Here is an 18,781-nt window from a genome sequence, read left to right as displayed (position 1 = left end):
GCAATTTTAAGCTTGGTGCAGTGTTGGACATAATCTTCTCTGTTGATTTAAAGTGTCCTCTGCAGCCTTAGTGGTTAGGACCAGAGCTGATGAGAGAAAACTCTATTCTTTAGTGACAATCGTAGTAGTTATGTAGCATTTGATGAACTCCTAGGGTAGAAATCCTCTAAAATCAAAACCAAGAGTGATGAGCCCTTCAGGTTTGTCTGCTTGGGGAAATCAGCTGGCACAGCTGCGATGCAGTGTTGCCCTGCTCTGACTGACAAGCCTTCTCTGCTTCAGCTGCAGAGATTTATCCCTAGCTTTAAAACTTTAGAGTTTTCTCTAAAATGAAATCAGCCTGAGAATCGAAGTGTATTTCCACCCTTTCTCAGTCTGGAGGGGCTCATTTGTATGAGGCTTTCGCAGCAGAAATTGCTAGGCTGGTCACAGTGCGCAAGGGTTTCTTTGAAATCCCTGCAGCTGAGGCTCCTTGGAGAATTGAGGATGGGAGCTTATTTTTAGTCACAGTCCAGATTTTCATTGATCTGGGTTGTAAGTGTGGCAGCAAATGAAAGAAGCATTAACACTCTGTATTCAAGAGCAGAGACTGATTCAGAAGCATTAAATTCTCAGCATCCTGACTGCAGCCCGATTTGTAACATTAAAAATGCATTTGGATGCTGTGAGTTTGGCAGATGTGTCAAGTGTCTATAAACTGCTTAGCAGAGGGCAGCTTTCTGATGTGAGTAATAACATGCAATTGAAATGTATATTGGCTAGAATCAAATAAAACTAGCACGTTTCTAGCACAACAGCAGTCAGCATATGGAAATTATCGAGGTGTTTTAACCGTTACTGGGGACAGAAGAGTGCTAATTCAGTCAGTCCCAAAGCTTGGGGTTTCCCGAGCAAGCAAAGTTATTCTGGAAATTTGCATTTTCCCCAGTTAAGTGACAGTTCGTAGCAACGCGCAGGCATCTCAGTTCCTTTTTGCATCTTTCCTAGGACTTCAGTATTTGCTTGAACGAGATTCCTCATAGGATGAAGAAAGAGGTGTTTAGAAATCAACACGTCCACTAATGAGACACCAGTGCCTGATGGGAGCGCTGTGACTGCCCTGTGCCTAGGCTGGGGTGGGAAGGAGGAGGCTGTGTCTATCCTCCACGGCTGTGGGCATTCGGAGAGACTGACTAATTCACAAGAACCGCTTTTTTTTTTGCCTCTGTTATTGTTGTTAATGCTGCTTTTGTGTGTGTTTATGTCAGTCTAATACTGTAAACTGCTGGAACGTAACCTTTTAAAGGCTCTCAATCCATTCTCCGCCTGGTCTGTAACTGTGCTTGGGATTGCCCCGACCCAGGTGCAGGACCGTGCACTTGGCGTTGTTGAACTTCATGAGGTTAGCTCAGGCTCACCTCTCCAGTCTGTCAAAGTACCTCTGGATCCATGCCTTCCTTTCACCATGTTGTCGGCAAACTTGCTGAGGGTGCCCTCAGTCCCGCTGTCCATGTCACTGACAGCTGGTCCCAATGCTGACCGCTGAGGAACACCACTCATCTCCACTTGGACATTGAGCCATTGACCACAGCTCTTTGGGGGAAACCAACCAGCCAATTCCTTATCCACCAAGTGACCCATCCATCAAATCCAAGTTAGAGACAAGGATGTGGTGCACGACGGTGGTGACATCAGCTGCTCTTCCCTTGTCTACCTGCGCTGTAACCCCATCATCAAAGTCCACTAGATTTGTCAGGAACAATTTGCCCATAGTGAAGCCGTGTTGGCTGTTACCAGTCACCTCCTTAAAGTCCTCTTATGGTGTCACAAGTGATGCTGTGCAGACTGACCTTAGAAGTTGCATATGGTAATAGCAAGTAAAGTGATTCATGGTTTAATTTTATTGCCTATTGTTTTATACTGGTGTGTTTGTTTGGATCATTTTCCTGTTGCAACTCAAGGTGAAGAAGGTTGAAGAGCTATAGCTGATGCAAATACTGTGTTTTTCCATCCAGCTTTGCAGAGTTTTATTAAAACCTGCGGAGCTCGCTGTCTGCCCAACTTACCTGAGCTCAGGCTGTGTGCTTTGGAGTTCCATCTCTCCTGTATGGCTTCTCAGTCTCCTGCATTTCATTTCTGCTGTTAACACAAGAGCAGGGGAGCTTCCACTGCATAAATACATACAGGCTGGCTCAGAAACCATGTTTTCAGTCCCTGTATGGGCACTGGACCTTCACACCCTGCCATCACCTGCTTCCCTTGTGCAGGCAGGAGATGTTCCTGAGCCCGCACCGCGGCGGGAGATCAGACACACTACACCGGAGAAGGAGGAAAGTGATACGTAGCTGAAGCCTGTCCTGTGTGGAGGGCTGTGTCTAGAGGCTCTCGCTCCATTGCTGTCCTGCCCTCTCTGCTATATTTACTGCTGTCGGAGCCGCTGGAGTGCCCGGGGACAGACACCACAGGAAAAGCCTCTCAGGAGCGGTGGCTGCGATTCGGACACTGCTGACCAATGGCTCTGCATCTCTCAGGCAGCCGAGCCCTGTCCGTGCCGTATTTCTCAGCTGAGGCTTGATGTTCAGGGACCTCAGAGGTTGCACAAAGTTTAATAAATAATTCTGATGGGTTAATTGTAGCTTGCAGGCTCAGTTGTTGATTAGAGTCATATGGTGTTTTTCCAGTACATCGCAACCTTAATTTCAACATCCGTGTTTCACATAACCACAACAGATTATGTAGCCAGTCTCTTTATTTATTCCTGGTCCTCTGCCCCCGGAATGAACTGCTGTTTTAGGAGAGGAAACACAGTAACTTAGCTTTTAGGGTGCGTAGGTTTACATGTTTCCTATTCGCACTGGCAGGGAAACCAATAAATTAGTGATGCAAGGTGAACTCTGGTTAAGCCGCAGCTGTAGGATTACCGGATGTTGTACATCATATAGACTAGTTAGGCTGGAATAAGAGGAATCCCTATGCTCTTGATATTGTTTGGGGTTTAGAATTTGTCCAAAATAAACCACCCATTAATAAAATAATAACCAAAGCAGTACAAAAATGCTTTTAATTCACTATCTCAACAGGAGCAGGGTGTGAAGGGAAATGGATTTTCTCCAACACAGTGTAGCCTTTAGCATGGCTGTGGTTTCCCGTCTCCTGTTTTAAGATTGGAAGAATAATTTTTAGATACATTAATAATATAATGTATGATACCTTAAACAATGAAACTTCCTTTCACACCCTAGATGTTGGATTATTATCCGTTAATACTGAACACTGCTTGTCAAATAGGAGTCGCTTTCTTAAAATCAAAGTTTATATTTCGTAGTGTTTGCTCTCTGCTTTGCTCTGTCTTTACAGTGACCAAGAAGGTCATGTTTTTTTCCAGTATTGGTTAGTTTTCTTTATTTCCTTCCTTTACATGCACTGTTTTACTTTCAGATGCTACAGCTGGACTGTTACACCCAAAAAGGTTTCATTAGTTCCTTTAAAAAGAACCGTGAGAAGGTTTAATTGTTGGGTTTGTGCAAGAAGTAACACTTTTGATATGATTCTTAGCTTCCCATCAGATCTACCTGGCAGTGTCTTCCTGACTGAAAAAAAAAAAAAAGCAGATTTTCAGGCAGTGTTGTTTTAAGCAAATCTTATGGGTGTTTGAGGAAATGTTTGCATCTCTAAATGTAAATTATATGAAAACAAAACACACTGATGAATTAGCGTGTTCTCCCTCAAACAAGGAATATGGAGTTCTTTTTTTAGGAGAGTAGCTGGAGATTTATGTCTCAGTGGCTAAGCAAGTGTTTGCAAGCAAGTTTTAAGAAATGAAACAAGTGTTTATGAGCAATTCAGATTTGTCCAAGTCTGTAAAGTTTGCTGTTGAGTTCTCTATGTGTTTCTTTTTAACAGTTACGGGAATGTATCCCCTGCTCTAAGCGAAGCCATACAGAACGTGAATAGAAGGGCAGCTGCTGTTGGGTCTCTCCCCACATCCCAGCCGTGTTATTTTTCACAGCAGTGGGAGACCACGGTTCTTTTAAGTCATCAGACAGGGGCAGAGCATGTGTTGTCTCAGTTGTGTTGTTCCAGAGTCTGTAAGGAGGTAAAAGCTACCAATGTCAGGTCCAGGTGATGACACCAGTTCACCTTATTTTTGGCAGTTGTAAGCATATGAGAACAAAATCCTAGCTTGCTATGGCCGGTGTTTTGGGGGCAGGCTTTTGGTGAGGAGTTTGCCCACGCAATGAAGCGTATGCTGGTTTCCACCAAGCGCGGAGCAGTGAGCAGCAGGAACATGTTCTTCAGGTGTAACCCAGATTCCTGTAAATAGTCCCTGCTGGGTTTTGTCTTAGTGTTATTGAACAGCACTGTGACATGAGAAATAGATTGAGGGGTGGCTTAACAGTGAGCAAGAGAGCCTCCTGATGTGGGGGCAGCTCAGAATCCTTGTTTGGGCCATTATCTGAGAATAAATTATAGGTGTTATCTTTGGAAAAGTTCCCTTTATTCAAGTAGATGATTTTCTGTCTCCTGAGGAAAAAGGAAAAGGCAGTTTTCCCATTGTGGAAGGGATTTTAATGTAAAACCTGTGAGACTTGAGATGGACATCCTCGCTCTGAACTTGGTGATGAAGTAGCAACTCAAATGCTCTTTTCCTTGGAGAACGGGTTAGAGATGCCACCCCCAAGGTAGAGGATTGCGGTGGATAGCTGGTGGTTCCAGGGTTCGCTGTTGCACTCATGCCAAGGAGAGCTGCTATGCCTGTTGTCTGAGTCTGCGTCTGAAAAACTAGCCCTAGGAGAGGGGAACAGGATCAGAGATGCGTCTAAGCAGCGTACAGCTGGTTGGGAATTCGGGGTGGTCCTGCTGTGTGTGGGCATTGCTCTCTTGTGCTGTGGGGTGGGTAGGATCTCCCCAGGCTCCTTACGGCTTATCCTCCCTGCTTTGCTGCCCAGTGGTTCTGCATCTGTGAGATGTTAAGTTGGATTGGGATGATCCAAAGATTGAGTGAGTTTTGTGAGATGGCCTTGGCTTTGGATATGAAGGAGGATAACTTTTTTTTTTTTGGAGAATCTTGTTGGCTGGCTAAATCCTCATCTCTCCTCCTGGAGAATTCAGGAGCTCTGACTTCCCTACGATCATGCAGAGAAATTGGCAATTAACTTTCATGCTGAAGCAAAGGGAAACACAGCAGTTGGCATCTCTGAAGGATTTCAGGTTGACTTTGTTTTTTACAACCCTATCCAAATCTCGGAATTGCTGTTTGCTCACTAGTCCACTTGAGTAACGTGCTGCAGCTGCGGTCTGGGACTGGGTACAGAGACCGTAGTTAAATATGTTGAAAAGAACATTCTTTAGTTCTTTGGTTTGCACTTAATCCGCATGCCTTTAAATGGAAGAGAAGGGAAAACTTTATTCTTAAGGGTGGCAAGACTGGAGCCAAATGAGAAGGTGGTGTTGGTTTCTGATGTAGTTGTCCCTGCAGCACATTTGTGTGTTCATTCCCCGATCGAACATGCTATGCAATAGCTGTGTGACACTAATAGATAAAGTGTTAACTTTCACATGATTCAGAGGAGATTTCAGAGGAGAATTTCTCCCCCCCCCCCCCCCCTCTGGAAAATGAATTATAAAACGTTTCCAACTTTTATACTTTTATTATAACACAATTTGGTTCCAGCAAGAGCACCTGGCAGACATTTCACTCATACATTTCCAAATGAAGATGTGTTAAATTTATTTGCTGAAGGAGCTTGTAGCTTGTGCTGTAACCTTGGTCATGGGACTGGATATAAAAACAGAGGGATAGAAGCCCACTTAACAGTGGGAAACAAAGAGGAGCTGGAAATGTTATCAGACGGGAAAGGCAAAATGTGTTGAATTACTTCAGAAGTCAGATTTTGGACGTGATTTTGGGCATGTGGCTTCACTTATTGGATCCACGTGTGGTTCACACTGGTTGTGTGAGGTCAGGATGCACCATGGTTGTATAAAGGGGACCAGGTGCCCCAAGAAGCGTGCAGTAAAACAGCACAGAATTCCATGCAAGGCCTGTTTCCTGTGCTCAGCCCTCTTTTCCTGGCAAACCTGTGCCCTCTCTTCTGTGCCCAGAGCAAGCCCTTTCTCCTGGAGGTTGGGGGGAGGCTGAGCTGAAGGTATCAGCAAAATATGTCATGTTTTCCAACTAGGTAATATTCAGTGAGGGTTTGAGGCAAACCCTCAGTCTTCTGTATGTAATGTGTACTTTTTATTTAGAATTAATGATGAGCGTAGAGGTTTTGTGGCGGTTTCATTTTCCTGCTTTAAATGCCTATTGATCAGGAGTAAGTTCTACATACTTTTCCACATTTAATGATTCAAAGTTTATTGCAGTAACCTTAAGTCTATTCATAACTCATATTACAAAAGTGCTTTCATAGAATATCTCAATCAGATTTTGCCAGAGTATTTTTGTAAAATGGATACTAAAACCCTGGTCCGCTCAGGTTAAAAATCCCGACATGGTACATTGACTTTTGATGTGCTGACGATATTTTCTGTGTAAGAAAGCAGCTCTCCTCCACTACCTCGGCCCAGGGGCTGTAGGGAGCAACTCTGTATTTCTTAGAACGTGAAAATTGAATGCAGGTTTTCTTTCCACTCTGACCTTGTTTCTTTTCCAGGCCCTGGAAGAAGCCCAGAAAGCCATTCAACAGCTCTTTGGTAAAATTAAGGATATTAAAGACAAGGCTGAAAAATCAGAACAAATGGTGAGCAGCAGTTTCTTTCTAACCTTTGGCAGGGAGAAGGACACTGAGTTTTACTTCCATTTCTTGTTAAGAAGGGAACATTTTTGCCTTTGGTCCTGCTGACAGGCTGGTAAATTAACGTCAGCCGTGTTGAATCTGTACCCTTGTGCTTCTGTTAATACAACTGTAGAGCTAAGATGTTCATTGTCCAATGGGAGGAGAATGCCCTTTTACTTCCTTAACATTTTGTTGCTGTGGCTCGCTATTTAACCAAACTACTGTTTTTTCACTCACTAGGTTAAAGAAATCACACGGGATATCAAGCAGCTGGATCATGCCAAGCGGCATCTGACCACCTCCATCACCACCCTCAATCACCTGCACATGCTGGCGGGGGGAGTGGATTCCCTGGAGTAAGTATGGGAATTTTAGTGCTACTTCCATGCCTTAGGTTGGGTGCATCGCTCTGAATAGCTGTGTAAGAGCTGCTTGTTCTTCTGGAGGGAAACCTGCTAAATAGGTTGCAGAGGGGATTTTCGCTGGCAGATCCTTTTTGTGCTGCTCTGACTGACCTGCAAGCTACGTTGTTGTATGTAAGTGTTTGCAGCATCGATTGCTTGAATTGCTGTGTTGATCCTTGATGATAAGGAATGAGTCTGGCTTCATTAAAGAGTAAACCAACCTGTGCAGTTAGGTATCCTCGTGAAGGATGTGCTCTTCAGGGATCTGGGGGGATTTTTATCAGTCTTATCTTAACTGGAATAAGATCTCCCCTTCAGAAAGGTCTACTCTAGTTCTGCGAATGAGTTCAAAGAAGCCTTTCAGTTTGTATTGTGTATGAAGTGGGGTTAAATGTTTCTGATAATCCTTCGCGGGTTCTTTAATGTGTTTGAGGAACACACAGGTTATGGAAATCTGGTTTTTTACATATTGCATCTGTGAAATTGGAAAACGCCGGCACGGCCTCTTCCTAGATTGTAGGAAATTCTGCATGAACCGGGCAAAGTGTTCAGAATTAAATTTTACGTAGGCTGCTGTCTCTATTGGAATGATCCTAAAGGATGAAATAAAAATAAGCTTGATTTTTTTATTTTCCCTGCCAGTTCCCTGGGAAAGTTATTAACTGAGAAGTCGAGGCTAATAGCTTTTCAGCATAACGATTCTCCTCCCTGTAAAGCTTTAACTCACACTTAGTGTGTGATGATGGATGGCTTAGCTCAGGTCATTCTAGTGAAATAACATTTGCTGCCTCTGGACCCATACTGGGATGTGGATGCATTCAGTAGTTTACATGTTCTTTGCCAAGTGTTGCTTTTGACATTTGTGGGTTTTGAAGTATTGTTAGATGGGTGCCGGATTGGTTTATTTTAGGATCAGTTAAGTGAAATTTTAATGCTGCACTGGAATGTTAATGACGAGTTGTGTATTTTAGAAAAATAAATGTCAGTAGGGACCAGCACGACCCGGTGGGGCTGAGGTAACCTGAGGAATTACCACCCAGGATTTTCATTGAACCTGCTTGTGTAAATCTTTAATTTCCTCTACAGGGCTATGACCAGGAGGAGACAATATGGAGAAGTTGCCAACCTTCTCCAAGGTGTCGTGAATGTGTTGGAGCACTTCAACAAATACATGGGGATTCCTCAGATTCGACAGCTTTCCGAAAGGTACAATGATCCAATCCTGAGCACTTGCCTGCCTGCTGGCAAGGAAGGTTAGAAAATGCACTAGGCAGAATTTGTTTCTCAAGGATGTAAGGCTGGACATGGTCCTTTGAGCTTCTTTCCAGCCAAAACAAACAGGTTAAAATTGCACATGGTTTGCTCAAATCTTGAGCAGCTTATTCTGTTAAATAACAGTAATTAGTACAGCTGTAATTCCTGAACAATCTCTACTTCTTAATTCACTTACCTGGAGTAATCTGTGGAAGTGCAGATTATTTTACGTGATCTTTTTGTGCAGGTGTTTGTGGTGAACCCTGAGGTGATGCTTTCTGCTGCTTTCTTAACCTCAGCAACACAGTTCAGCAGCCTGGCACAAAGCAGAAATACCTGCGTTAACGTAGTGATGCTTGGGGCCCCTTTCTGCTCAGACATAAGCCTCACTGCTGTTGAATTCCTGTCAAACTGCATGGTTGCCCAAGGGTTTAGGCAGGTAGGATTTCTTCTTGTGCATTTGCCAAACTCACTTACGCTGAGCACCTTGAGTTTCTTCTGCCAAAACCTGTTCCCATTGCCCCATTCTGCTGAGATTTGAGTTCTATAGCGAATCTTTTCTGCTCTAAACATTTATGCTGAGCTTGTGTAGTCTTGATTTTCTGAGGTGGAGTCACACATTTAAGCTTGGTAAGTTCTGGTGCAGCTCCAGCAGCGATTGCCCACTATTCTCAGCAGTAGCAGACAGAGGCTCTGTGGTGGCTAAGCCACCATCCCAGGAGGTGTTTAGGACCAGGTTGGATGAGGCTTTGGGCAACCTGATCCAGTGGGAGGTGTCCCTGCCCATGGCAGAGGGTTGGAACTGGATGGGCTTTTAAGATCCCTTCCAACCCAGACCACTCTGATTCTTACTGGTACAACCATCCCTGATCGCATTTCTTTTCAGTGTGAAAACTGCAAATCTATCACCACCCTCCTCTTGATGCCTGATGTCTTTGCTCCTTACAGAGGTACTTGAAGGAGCCTTCCAGGCACAGTAATTAATTTTTTTGGTGTCTCCCTTTGCTAAGACAGCAGCTGGCTGCCCGTGCTGTTTAGTGATGGAAACAGTGTTTGAATGGTTTGTTTGTAATATTTTCTTGTAAATCTGTTGGGCTTGCTTTATGGTATAGATACCTCATCCAGAAAATCCAGATGGAATCCATGTGACTGAGCAAAAGAAAAATCCACCCTAAATCTAGGGAGAGGGAGATGGGGCCTTTTTTTAACAAAGCATTTGACCATAAGCATTTGCTTAAATGAATGTGAACATCCAGGAAATATAAACATATGTCAGTGTTTTCCTGAATTTAGGCTGTTGTCTACTTCAACTTCATGCTCACAAAGATAACTTGCTTCGTTTTCTTCCAGAGTGGTGATGCCTTTGGGCAGAAACCTGCTGTCATTGCCCAGTTTAAGGCCAGATATAATTTAAGCCTTGATCCAGAATTCTGGCTGGTTTTCCTTTTCTGATGGATGATTATTTAATACTTCTGTATTTGCTGATAATTATAGAAAACAATTCATACTGCTGCTAAAAGGCGCAGTGGTTTTGAGTTGTGCCAGAGAGACTGGCAAGGACGAGGAGGAAAACTTTTGTTTTATTCTCTCTTCAAGATAAGGATCTGAAAAGCTCAAAAGTCTGTTCCCCCTATTTTTAGAATTGCCTCGGCAGGGTTTTCCTTCCAGTGTTTACACAGGGAGAGTCGCGCCATCTGGTAGCGATAGAAGCGGCTGCTTGTGGGGTGAAAGGAGTGCTGCACCCAGGGTGTTGCTGGGATCTCTTTACTGCTCCGACAGCCAGGCAGCAAATTACTACAAGGAGGTCTCCGGCACAGTAATATCGGCTTTGGAGTTTGACTACATATGTACGTATTAGGGCCCATTTTGGAGTTGACTTTTCTCTATCTTCGCTTGGCAATACTTTTGTGATTCATGAAACATCAAAGGAAGTTTGCCTGGCTTCTCACAGTGCTGTTTTTAGACTGTAAAATTGCTGGGGTTTGATAGCTCATGAATTTGGGTTAATAGTGCAAGTGAAGCCTCTGGATGTTTGCAAAGGCAAGAAATGCTTTCATAGATGTTGGCACAGATCTATGATGGTAATCGAAGCCTATTCCATACAATAGCTCTATTATATACACTGCTAAACAAGCAGATTCTGTTGCTTTCTTTAATAAAGAGCCTCTCTTTCTTGGTGTGAATGGAGTGAAGCCAAATATGAATGGGAAACCATCGGAAGGAAAAGTGCCTACTGCTTGGTGGTCTTGGATGTGCTCTTTGTCGTGGGGTGTTCAATTTAGGTCCCTGCTCCTAGATGCTGTGAAAACTAATGATGTGTTTTAAATGTTGCTTTCCACCTGTTCTGTCCCTTTGAAAATAACCAAACAAAATCCTATTTGGAAGTATTAATTGGAAACCTGGGCTGCACTCTCAATTAGTTGGCTTCTTGTGCTGATCCTGTTGAGAATAGATGTAAAAATGTCACAACTCGTGTTCAAATGTAAATGTTTTCCCTAATCTCGTTCCTGAAACAACGTCTGCGGTGCGTTGGAAGTTGTTTGTTCTAGTAAATAGGAACATTTTGTTATCTCTCGATCCTCTTCTGTTTTCTGTCTGTGGAGGGAGCGTACAATTAGCGGTCACAAACCCACCCATGAAAGTGGTCGAGAAAGCTAGCAGATGGTGGAAAAAAGCCTGGAAAGTATTTAGGAGAAAGATGATTATTTGCCACAGAAAAACAGGCTAGCTCAGCCTCTTTTTATCTCAGCAAGCTGCCAGGCGTAGTTTAAGATTTCTGGTAGCTTTGGCTAAAGGAATTGTGGTTTCGAGTAATTTAATGTCATTTGAAATGTAACAGTGGGGTTTCTTGATTTTATTTTTTTAAAAGTGGGGAAAATGGAGAACAAAAGCCACTAATAATAAAACAAAAGTCAGAGAGACGCAAATCACTAATACTCGGGTAACCAAAGTTTTGGCGCGCACGAGCAACCCCAGGAGAAGGCAGTTCCCTGTTGCAGCGAGCCAGGATGGCTGCAGCGATATCCCAGGATGCAGTCAGGGAAAGCTGTCCTTATCAAACCAACCTGGGAAGGCATCCTAAATCTTTTATCAACCAAGAGTGGCTGGAGTTGCTGAGCTTTAGTGGGTAATTCATCGTCTGCGAGTGGTTAAACACACTCTTATACAGAAATGGTCCTTCAGTAGTGGATGCGAGCGAAGGCAGCCCTGGTGTCGAGGTTTTTACAGCTGCAGTTTCCGTTGCACGAAGATGATTCTGAATTATTGAAGCGCTCACAGCTTTCCGTGGGGAGCAGTAATCTCTGGTGGCTAAAGCAAGTGCCTTCCCGTGTTCTCTGTCTAAAGCAGTCTCTCTGTAAACAGCTGGCCTAAAGGTTTTCATGTTTCTGCATGCATGCTCGTGGAAAAAAAAATTGTGGATGTCTGTGTGTGTGTTACATAAAGAGCGACGGTTACTGGGAGAGCAGGGAGGCTCCTGGTCATTGCTCACACGTACTCAAACCTTTGGCTGTTTTGATGTCTATGCCCTATCCCTATCTTACAAAATATGAAGAAAGAAAAGATTAAAGCTATTTTCCCTGTTTGCTTTTCAGAATTTTTTAAGCAGGACAGATTTTACAAAAAAAATAAAAATAAGATACTTTCTTAACATCCCAGTTCAGGAAGGCGTTCCTGCAGGTTTCTTAATTTCAGGATATGAGAATCCCTGCTAAGGCTGTCCTTAAGTACTTTTCTGAATCGGAGCCTAAACCAACAAAGCCCATGGACAGGGCTTTTAACTGCTTGACAGTGCCTCCTTTAAATTTATTGGGTCTTGAGGAATCTGGCTGCTGCTCTTTCCAGTGCCTCCCCTGTGCTGGCACTGCGGCTGTTGTCAAAGGGGGAGAGCACAATGAACGAGTTTATATAACTGTGGTAATTCTTTCATTTCTGTGACTCCTACTGCTAACGACTTTTTTTTTTATTATTATTATTATCTCAAAAATACAAATTTCCAATCCATGTTTAGTGTCTTTTTTCTTCTTTTTTTTTTTCCTTAAGGATCAAAGAGTTTGGTTCTGTGGTGCTTTCTCACCAGAATCACTCGTGCTCACTTGTGCAATTTATACCTGCAGTTGTGGGTGCTCAGCCAGGTTCCTCCTTACTGCTTAAATCTCTCATTCCTTTGATTTCTACATATTGGTGGATTCCTTTTGTTTTACAGTTACGAAGGTGTTAAATGGGGACCTGGGATATAAGAATTTCTAAAGATTGCTATGAATCTGAGGGCTTAAGTGAGAATTAGGTTTGACATGCAGGCAGGAAGCCCTTCCAGCAAAATCCTCATAAATAAATCCTGGGTGAGGCAGGTCATACATACAGTTAAATCACAGGTATAAAGTTTTATTTCAACCGTCACTTTTAAAATACTACAGTTTTCTGCATTTGACACCATTAAAGAATCCAGCCTGTTCTCATTGTCGGGTCCTCTTGCAGTGTTTTGCTACTAATGGACCTCAAATGGGAAGATTAAAGCAGCAGATCCTTCCTTGATAAGCTTGAGGAGTCTTATACAAACAAAAAATCCAAGTTCTTCTCCCCAAAGCCTGAGCAAACATTTTCACAGAAGTAAATGTAGCCACTCTTTCTAACATATCAATCGCAGTGGAAAAATCCACTGCTTTGGACGATCAGTTTGGACCTTAAAGCCTTTCCAGTATAATAAAAAGTGGAAGAATTCAGGGGCTACAGAGGGATATAAGTGCCTGACTGTTTGGTTTGGCTCTTTCTACTATGTGTAGGCATTTCCATTTCCCTAGAAGTATCAATTAAGCCATATTGACTTTTATTGCTGGAAATGGGAAGCTTTATTCTCTCAGCTAAATAAAGAGCAAGATTGTAGTGGTTCAGACTTTTTCACCCATTTCATACCTTTGCTCTTTTATGCTTCTTAAGACAGGGAGGATTTATAGGATAAAACTGCAGCCAATGGTATTCACGTGGATGCATTTAAAAGTAGGTCAGTGCATCTGAATCTGTGAAAGGTTCACAATGAAGATTGGGGCATAGCAGGAACATATTTTTATTGAGATGTGGCCAACATACACGAATGTAAAGATAAACTGATCACATTGGCATTACAGGAACCCTGCTGATTTCTTAGCTGATTAACTGGCCCTTATGGAAATACTACATTACACCAGGGTTAGAGCATCTGAGACGTGTTCTGCTAGAGCTCAGGGATCAATGCTGTAGAGCTGGAGTTGTTGTTCCAGTGTCATTCAGGGAACAGATGCTCTCCCAGTTTTGACATACAGACCTTCTTAACAGGGATGCTTTTCTTTAGCGTGCTTTTTTTTGTCCGTTAGAAACCTTCCTTTGGCTTCAGTCCACTTTGTAGTAAAGTTTGCAGAAAACAAAACAAGTTGTCTTACCACCAACAAACCCCTTGCTGCTTCTATCTTCACCAGGGTGAAGGCAGCGCAGAATGAGTTGGGTCAGCAGATCCTGGCTGACTTCGAGGAAGCCTTTCCTTCTCAAGGTACAAAGGTAAAGTTCTCACTTCCCCCACTTTGTCCTGTTGAAAAGTGTTGCTGAAAACTATCCGATGTAATTGTCATCAGCTTTAGCTCATTCTACTTCTCAATTTGATATCCCTCTGCCTCAGGAGTTATTTCAGACAGCAAAGGAGTCTCCTAGGCTGCAGGGTGCTAGGTATTCTATTCATTCTTCATAGTGAATGCGGCAGAGAAGTAGCAGCCTTCCTCCGTCACGCTGCACGGATCTATCACAGTGAGGTCCGCCAGCCAATCAGGGAATGCCCCAAGTGATTCATGTGCGGCCCTGTAGACCAGAGTGGGGTTCCCTTGGCGTCTCGCCTAGGTTACGGGTTATTTGCTGGACACAAAAGGTTTGTGTTGTGTTTAGGGAAAGCCAGGCACAGGCTGGTTGTTGACGTGCTGCCACCAAGCTTGTCTCTGGTTTACTCAGTGCAGATACAAATCTGGGCTAGGGCTGAGGCACCAAATGTGCTTCCCCAAAGTTATTCATCCAAATGTTTGCAAACAATGTTGGAGGGTGGGTGTCAATTTGTGTGCACTTCAAAGAAAACATGAGTTATGTCTCTCAGTGTACCAGCTTTGCTGGTTTCTTCATAAAGCTAGCAAGTACAGCAAGGAGAAAACTCTTTGGAATAGATCCTTGATGAAGGGCAAATCTCTGTCCATGTGACGTAGCTTCAAAAGAGCATATTTTTATTAAATGCTTCTAAATCTTCTGTCTCCTCCGCTAACATCATGGTACACCAGTACAGACCACCAGATGCCACTTGAAGTGTTGCGAGTTGATCATCTCTAGACTGCTTTTTTTCCCCCCGTTAATTTGGCCTGCATTTTCGCTTGTCCCACTTGCCAGTCACTTCTCTTGGCTGTTCCTCAGAACATCCAGGCTGATGAAAGGCTTTGCAGAAGCAATGGGACAACAGTTCTTTCTGTAGATGGAACTGCCTGCTTTCCTGTGGTAGGGAGCGAAAATGTGAAATGGCAGGAGCTCAATTTTCATTTAATGGAAGATAGATGTCTAAGCGATAATAAAGAGTAGCAGCAGAAGTATCAAAAAGAAAAGAATAATGGGAAAAGATAAAACCAAGATAACCTGAATGCAGTACAATCGACAATCACCTGTTCAGCTATTTAACCTTGAATCATTTGTTCCTGTTTATTTTGATAGAGGCCTGGTGGACCCAGTAATGTCCTACGTGATGCGTGTCTTGTCGCCAATGTCCTGGATCCCAGAATCAAACAGGAAATCATCAAGAAATTCATTAAACAGCACCTCTCGGAGTATCTGGTCCTCTTCCAGGAAAACCAAGATGTAAGGGAAGCTTACATTTAGCAAGCGACATTTGGATTTCGCATTTTGCTCTGCTGGCGTTCACAATGTTCACGTTTCCACAGGTTCCTGAGCTGAAGTGTTTCTAACCCAAGGGCTTGGAAGCAGTGATGTGTGGGTGTGATATGGACTGGCTGATGAGTTGGAAGGCAATGCTGGGATGAGTTCCTCCCACATTAGACCTTAGTTTCGTAGATCAGCACTGGAAATGTTTCCCTCTCCTATAATAAACAGATGATTTCAAGTTCATAGAATCGTAAAATGGTTTGAGTTGGAAGGGACCTTAAAGCCCATCCAGTTCCAACCGCTGCCATGGGCAGGGACACCTTCCACCGGACCAACTTGCTCCAAGTCCCATCTGACCTGGCCTTGGACACCTCCTGGGCTGGGGCAGACACAACTTCTCTGGGCAACCTGGGCCAGGCCCTCCCCACCCTCATCGTGAAGACTTTCTTCCTGGTGTCTAATCTAAATCTTCCCCCTCCATTTAAAACCATTCCCCCTCGTCCTGTCACTCCAGGCCCTTGTAAAAAGTCCTTCCCCAGCTTCCTTGTAGCTCCTTTCAGGTACTGGAAGGCTGCTGTAAGGTCTCCCTGGAGCCTTCTCTTCTGCCCTGTAAAAAGTTGAAAAATTAAACGGTGAAAATTGCAGACCCAAAAACTTTAAAAAGCACCTCTCCACCCCCGTAGAGACAAAAATCCCCCCAGATGTCTCAAATAGAGGCAGATGAATTTCTGAGAAGTGATTGATCCGTGTAGCTACTTATTAAACTTCAAACCTGATTCTAACAGCTCTTTAAAAATTTACTGGTATCGTCTGGGATTGGAAAAAAATATTTTGGTATTTTAACAATTTCAGTTTTGATAGTTTGTGATAAAGAGGAGAAGAAAGGCTGAAATACTTCATTTTAAGTAGCATTTTTCCATCAAAATTTTTTTTCTTGATCTTTTTACTTTTTGGCTAGAAAGCACTAATTTTTTTTTGGAAAAAATCCAATCCTGCCTATGTTGTAAGAATTCTTGTAGAAGTTTGTGGGCCTCTGGACCCCAGAGTGTGAAAACCAGCTGAACCTGCGAGAATCCAGGAATTCCTGGGTTCTCATCCCACTGTTGGCTTTAACCTTTCTGTCTGCAAAACAAAGAAGGTGATTTCCAAAGAATTATTATTGGACTGAGTTTTCAATGGTCCCTACGTGATTTAGGAGAACTGTTATCTTAGTTTTCAACAGAACTTGCTCTATTAATTTGCAGGAGGTAGAGTTTTCAGTCTGGCGTGTGTTTTAACACTTTGAAGAATCAGTGTTAGCAGTCAAAGTATTATTAATAGTAGCCAGGGTAGCTTCAATAGATAGCCCGAGCTCCTCTGCGAATCTGCGGCAGCACAGTTAAGCAGCCAGGCTGGATTGTTAGCAGCTGCTGCTATTAAAAGTGATGTTCTCCATCTCAGGTGGCCTGGCTGGATAAGATTGACAGGCGCTATGCTTGGATAAAGCGTCAGCTGGTGGACTACGAGGAGAAGTACGGGCGGATGTTTCCCCAGGAGTGGTGCATGACGGAGCGCATTGCTGTGGAGTTCTGCCATGTCACAAGGTGAGCGTCTGATACCTCCCAGCTGTCACCTTCCTTAAAACAAAAGGTTGGCTTGTGTTTTGCCAAATTGATTGTGGATCTGTGGGGCTCTAAAGGTGTCTTCAAATACCTGTGTAGAATCATCCAGGATTAAAGCAAGTGAAGAATGAAAACTGTGAAAGGTATTACTGAAACTGCAGGTACCGTTGAAAGAGTGATGTGTCGTGGAAAGCAATTTTCAGTGTAACAGATGTAAAAATCAGTAATATTAGAGGCCAAGTGAAATATTGTGTGCTGACTGTGGCGTGACTGCTTCGGACCAGTTCTTTGTCAGCCAGAGGCAACAGACCAGCCAGAGATGATGTGGGGAGGCCCTCGCCCAGGCTGCCCAGAGAAGTCTTGGCTGCTCCATCCCAGGAGGTGTTCAAGGCCAGATTGGATGGGTCTTGGAGCAACCTGATCCAGTGGGAGGTGTCCCTGCCAATGGCAGGGGGGTTGGAACTGTATAGTGTTTAAGATCCCTGCCAGCCCAAACCATTCTATGACCAGAGAAAGGTGCCAGCTGGAGTCCCAGTAGCACTATTGCCTTTGTGCTGGGACCCCAGTCAGAGACGCTGCACTTCCCCAGGTTTGATACTGTGGGCTTTTCTGGCTGCAGGGCTGTGCTGCGTGTTGGGAGATGGGGTCTTGTTACCCACAAAGCTCTAAACAACTGTGTCTATGTTTGAAATGTGATCCATAAAGAAGTTTTATATTAGAGAGCATCTTAAGTATTAGCTTGAATTTTGTGGTGAAAATGTCTCTGGGGAATAGACTGAATCACAATTTTAGGCTTCAGATATTTCACTGTATAGAAAGTCATGTCTGTCTTTCCTGTTTCCCCCCCCCCCCTCTTTCAGGACTGAGCTTGCTAAGATAATGCGAACAAGAGCAAAGGAAATTGAGGTGAAATTGCTTTTGTTTGCAATTCAGAGAACAACCAACTTTGAAGGACTTCTAGCCAAACGCTTCTCAGGTTGCACTCTCACTGATGGGACAGTGGTAAGGGGACTTCTAAAGAGCAACTCTCTAGTCCACAGCTGCTTCGGGAGAAAAAAGCTCCCTCTTACACCTAGCTGTGGTAATAGGTGACTGCAGAAAGTGTCACCTGCAGCCTCTCCTTGCACTGGCAGGTTAGATTGTTTAGTGTGACTGTGGTTGGTGGGTTGTGATTGAGAAGATGACTCTTGATCTTGAAGAGAAGAGGATGTAGAGCTCATAAGAAAGGAACTACACTGGTTATGTACTTTTTTAGTTCTCCTCGGCCCTGTGCTGTTTGCAACTGAAGTCACGTTGGTGTGGAGAACCACAGAGTAATTATGGCATGGTGACTGCATTATAATGTTTGTTCTCTGCATGTCAATGACATGTTATAACTAAAAGTCCCCTTTTATCTTCATTTCTAGTTACCACATGTTCACCGCATGGTGCCAACTTATAATCCCACATTGTCTGATGGGTTTGTCTTACTTGCAGGGGTGTTGGTAGCTTCCACTTTTCAATGTCTCATGTGGTAGATTGTAAAAGGAGAGCCTAGAGAAACAGCTCAGTGAACATCTCTGGCATCATCTCTGTGCTTTTTCTGCCTGAAATCGCAGTCAAGAGCTCTGCCAGCCACGTGCCCTGGGAGCACAGAGTCCATGTGTGGCTCAGAAGCCACTAGTTTGAGGTTGGCTTCTCTGTCCGGCTGGTGTCTTAAAGCCTACTTGGATGTGATAATTCAGCTGCCGCAGTAAGCCTGCTGGACCCACTTGTACTTTGCTGTGGATCAGTAGGTGCCACTAATTAAAAAGATAAGTCTGTAAGGTATTCCTCCTGGCTGAATTTCAGTCTCTCAAGAGTATGGCTTTATTTTTCTGACAAATTTCATGTGAAATTCGTATTTTGT

At 43.6% G+C, this 18,781-nt stretch overlaps 1 protein-coding gene across 4 annotated transcripts in view; it reads left to right on the top strand.

Annotated features, from left to right (window-relative positions):
- The window catches only part of VPS53 (VPS53 subunit of GARP complex), a 67,870-nt gene that overhangs the window by 13,187 nt on the left and 35,902 nt on the right, over window positions 1-18,781 (top strand). For 3 of the 4 annotated variants that reach the window (XM_054084923.1, XM_054084922.1, XM_009558495.2), the window contains exons 5-11: window positions 6,636-6,722; window positions 6,999-7,114; window positions 8,249-8,368; window positions 13,867-13,945; window positions 15,125-15,268; window positions 16,733-16,875; window positions 17,754-17,895. In XM_054084923.1, coding sequence (XP_053940898.1) covers window positions 6,636-6,722; window positions 6,999-7,114; window positions 8,249-8,368; window positions 13,867-13,945; window positions 15,125-15,268; window positions 16,733-16,875; window positions 17,754-17,895 — 831 coding nt within the window. Of the gene's footprint in view, window positions 1-6,635; window positions 6,723-6,998; window positions 7,115-8,248; window positions 8,369-10,200; window positions 10,264-13,866; window positions 13,946-15,124; window positions 15,269-16,732; window positions 16,876-17,753; window positions 17,896-18,781 lie in introns of those variants that run through there. The other variant, XM_054084924.1, reaches the window with a different exon arrangement.

The sequence above is a fragment of the Cuculus canorus genome, chromosome 20, assembly GCF_017976375.1.
Source record: "Cuculus canorus isolate bCucCan1 chromosome 20, bCucCan1.pri, whole genome shotgun sequence".
Classification (NCBI taxonomy): domain Eukaryota; kingdom Metazoa; phylum Chordata; class Aves; order Cuculiformes; family Cuculidae; genus Cuculus; species Cuculus canorus.
The sequence above is the reverse complement of the archived record's forward strand: the minus strand, read 5'-3'. Positions and strand labels throughout refer to the sequence as shown.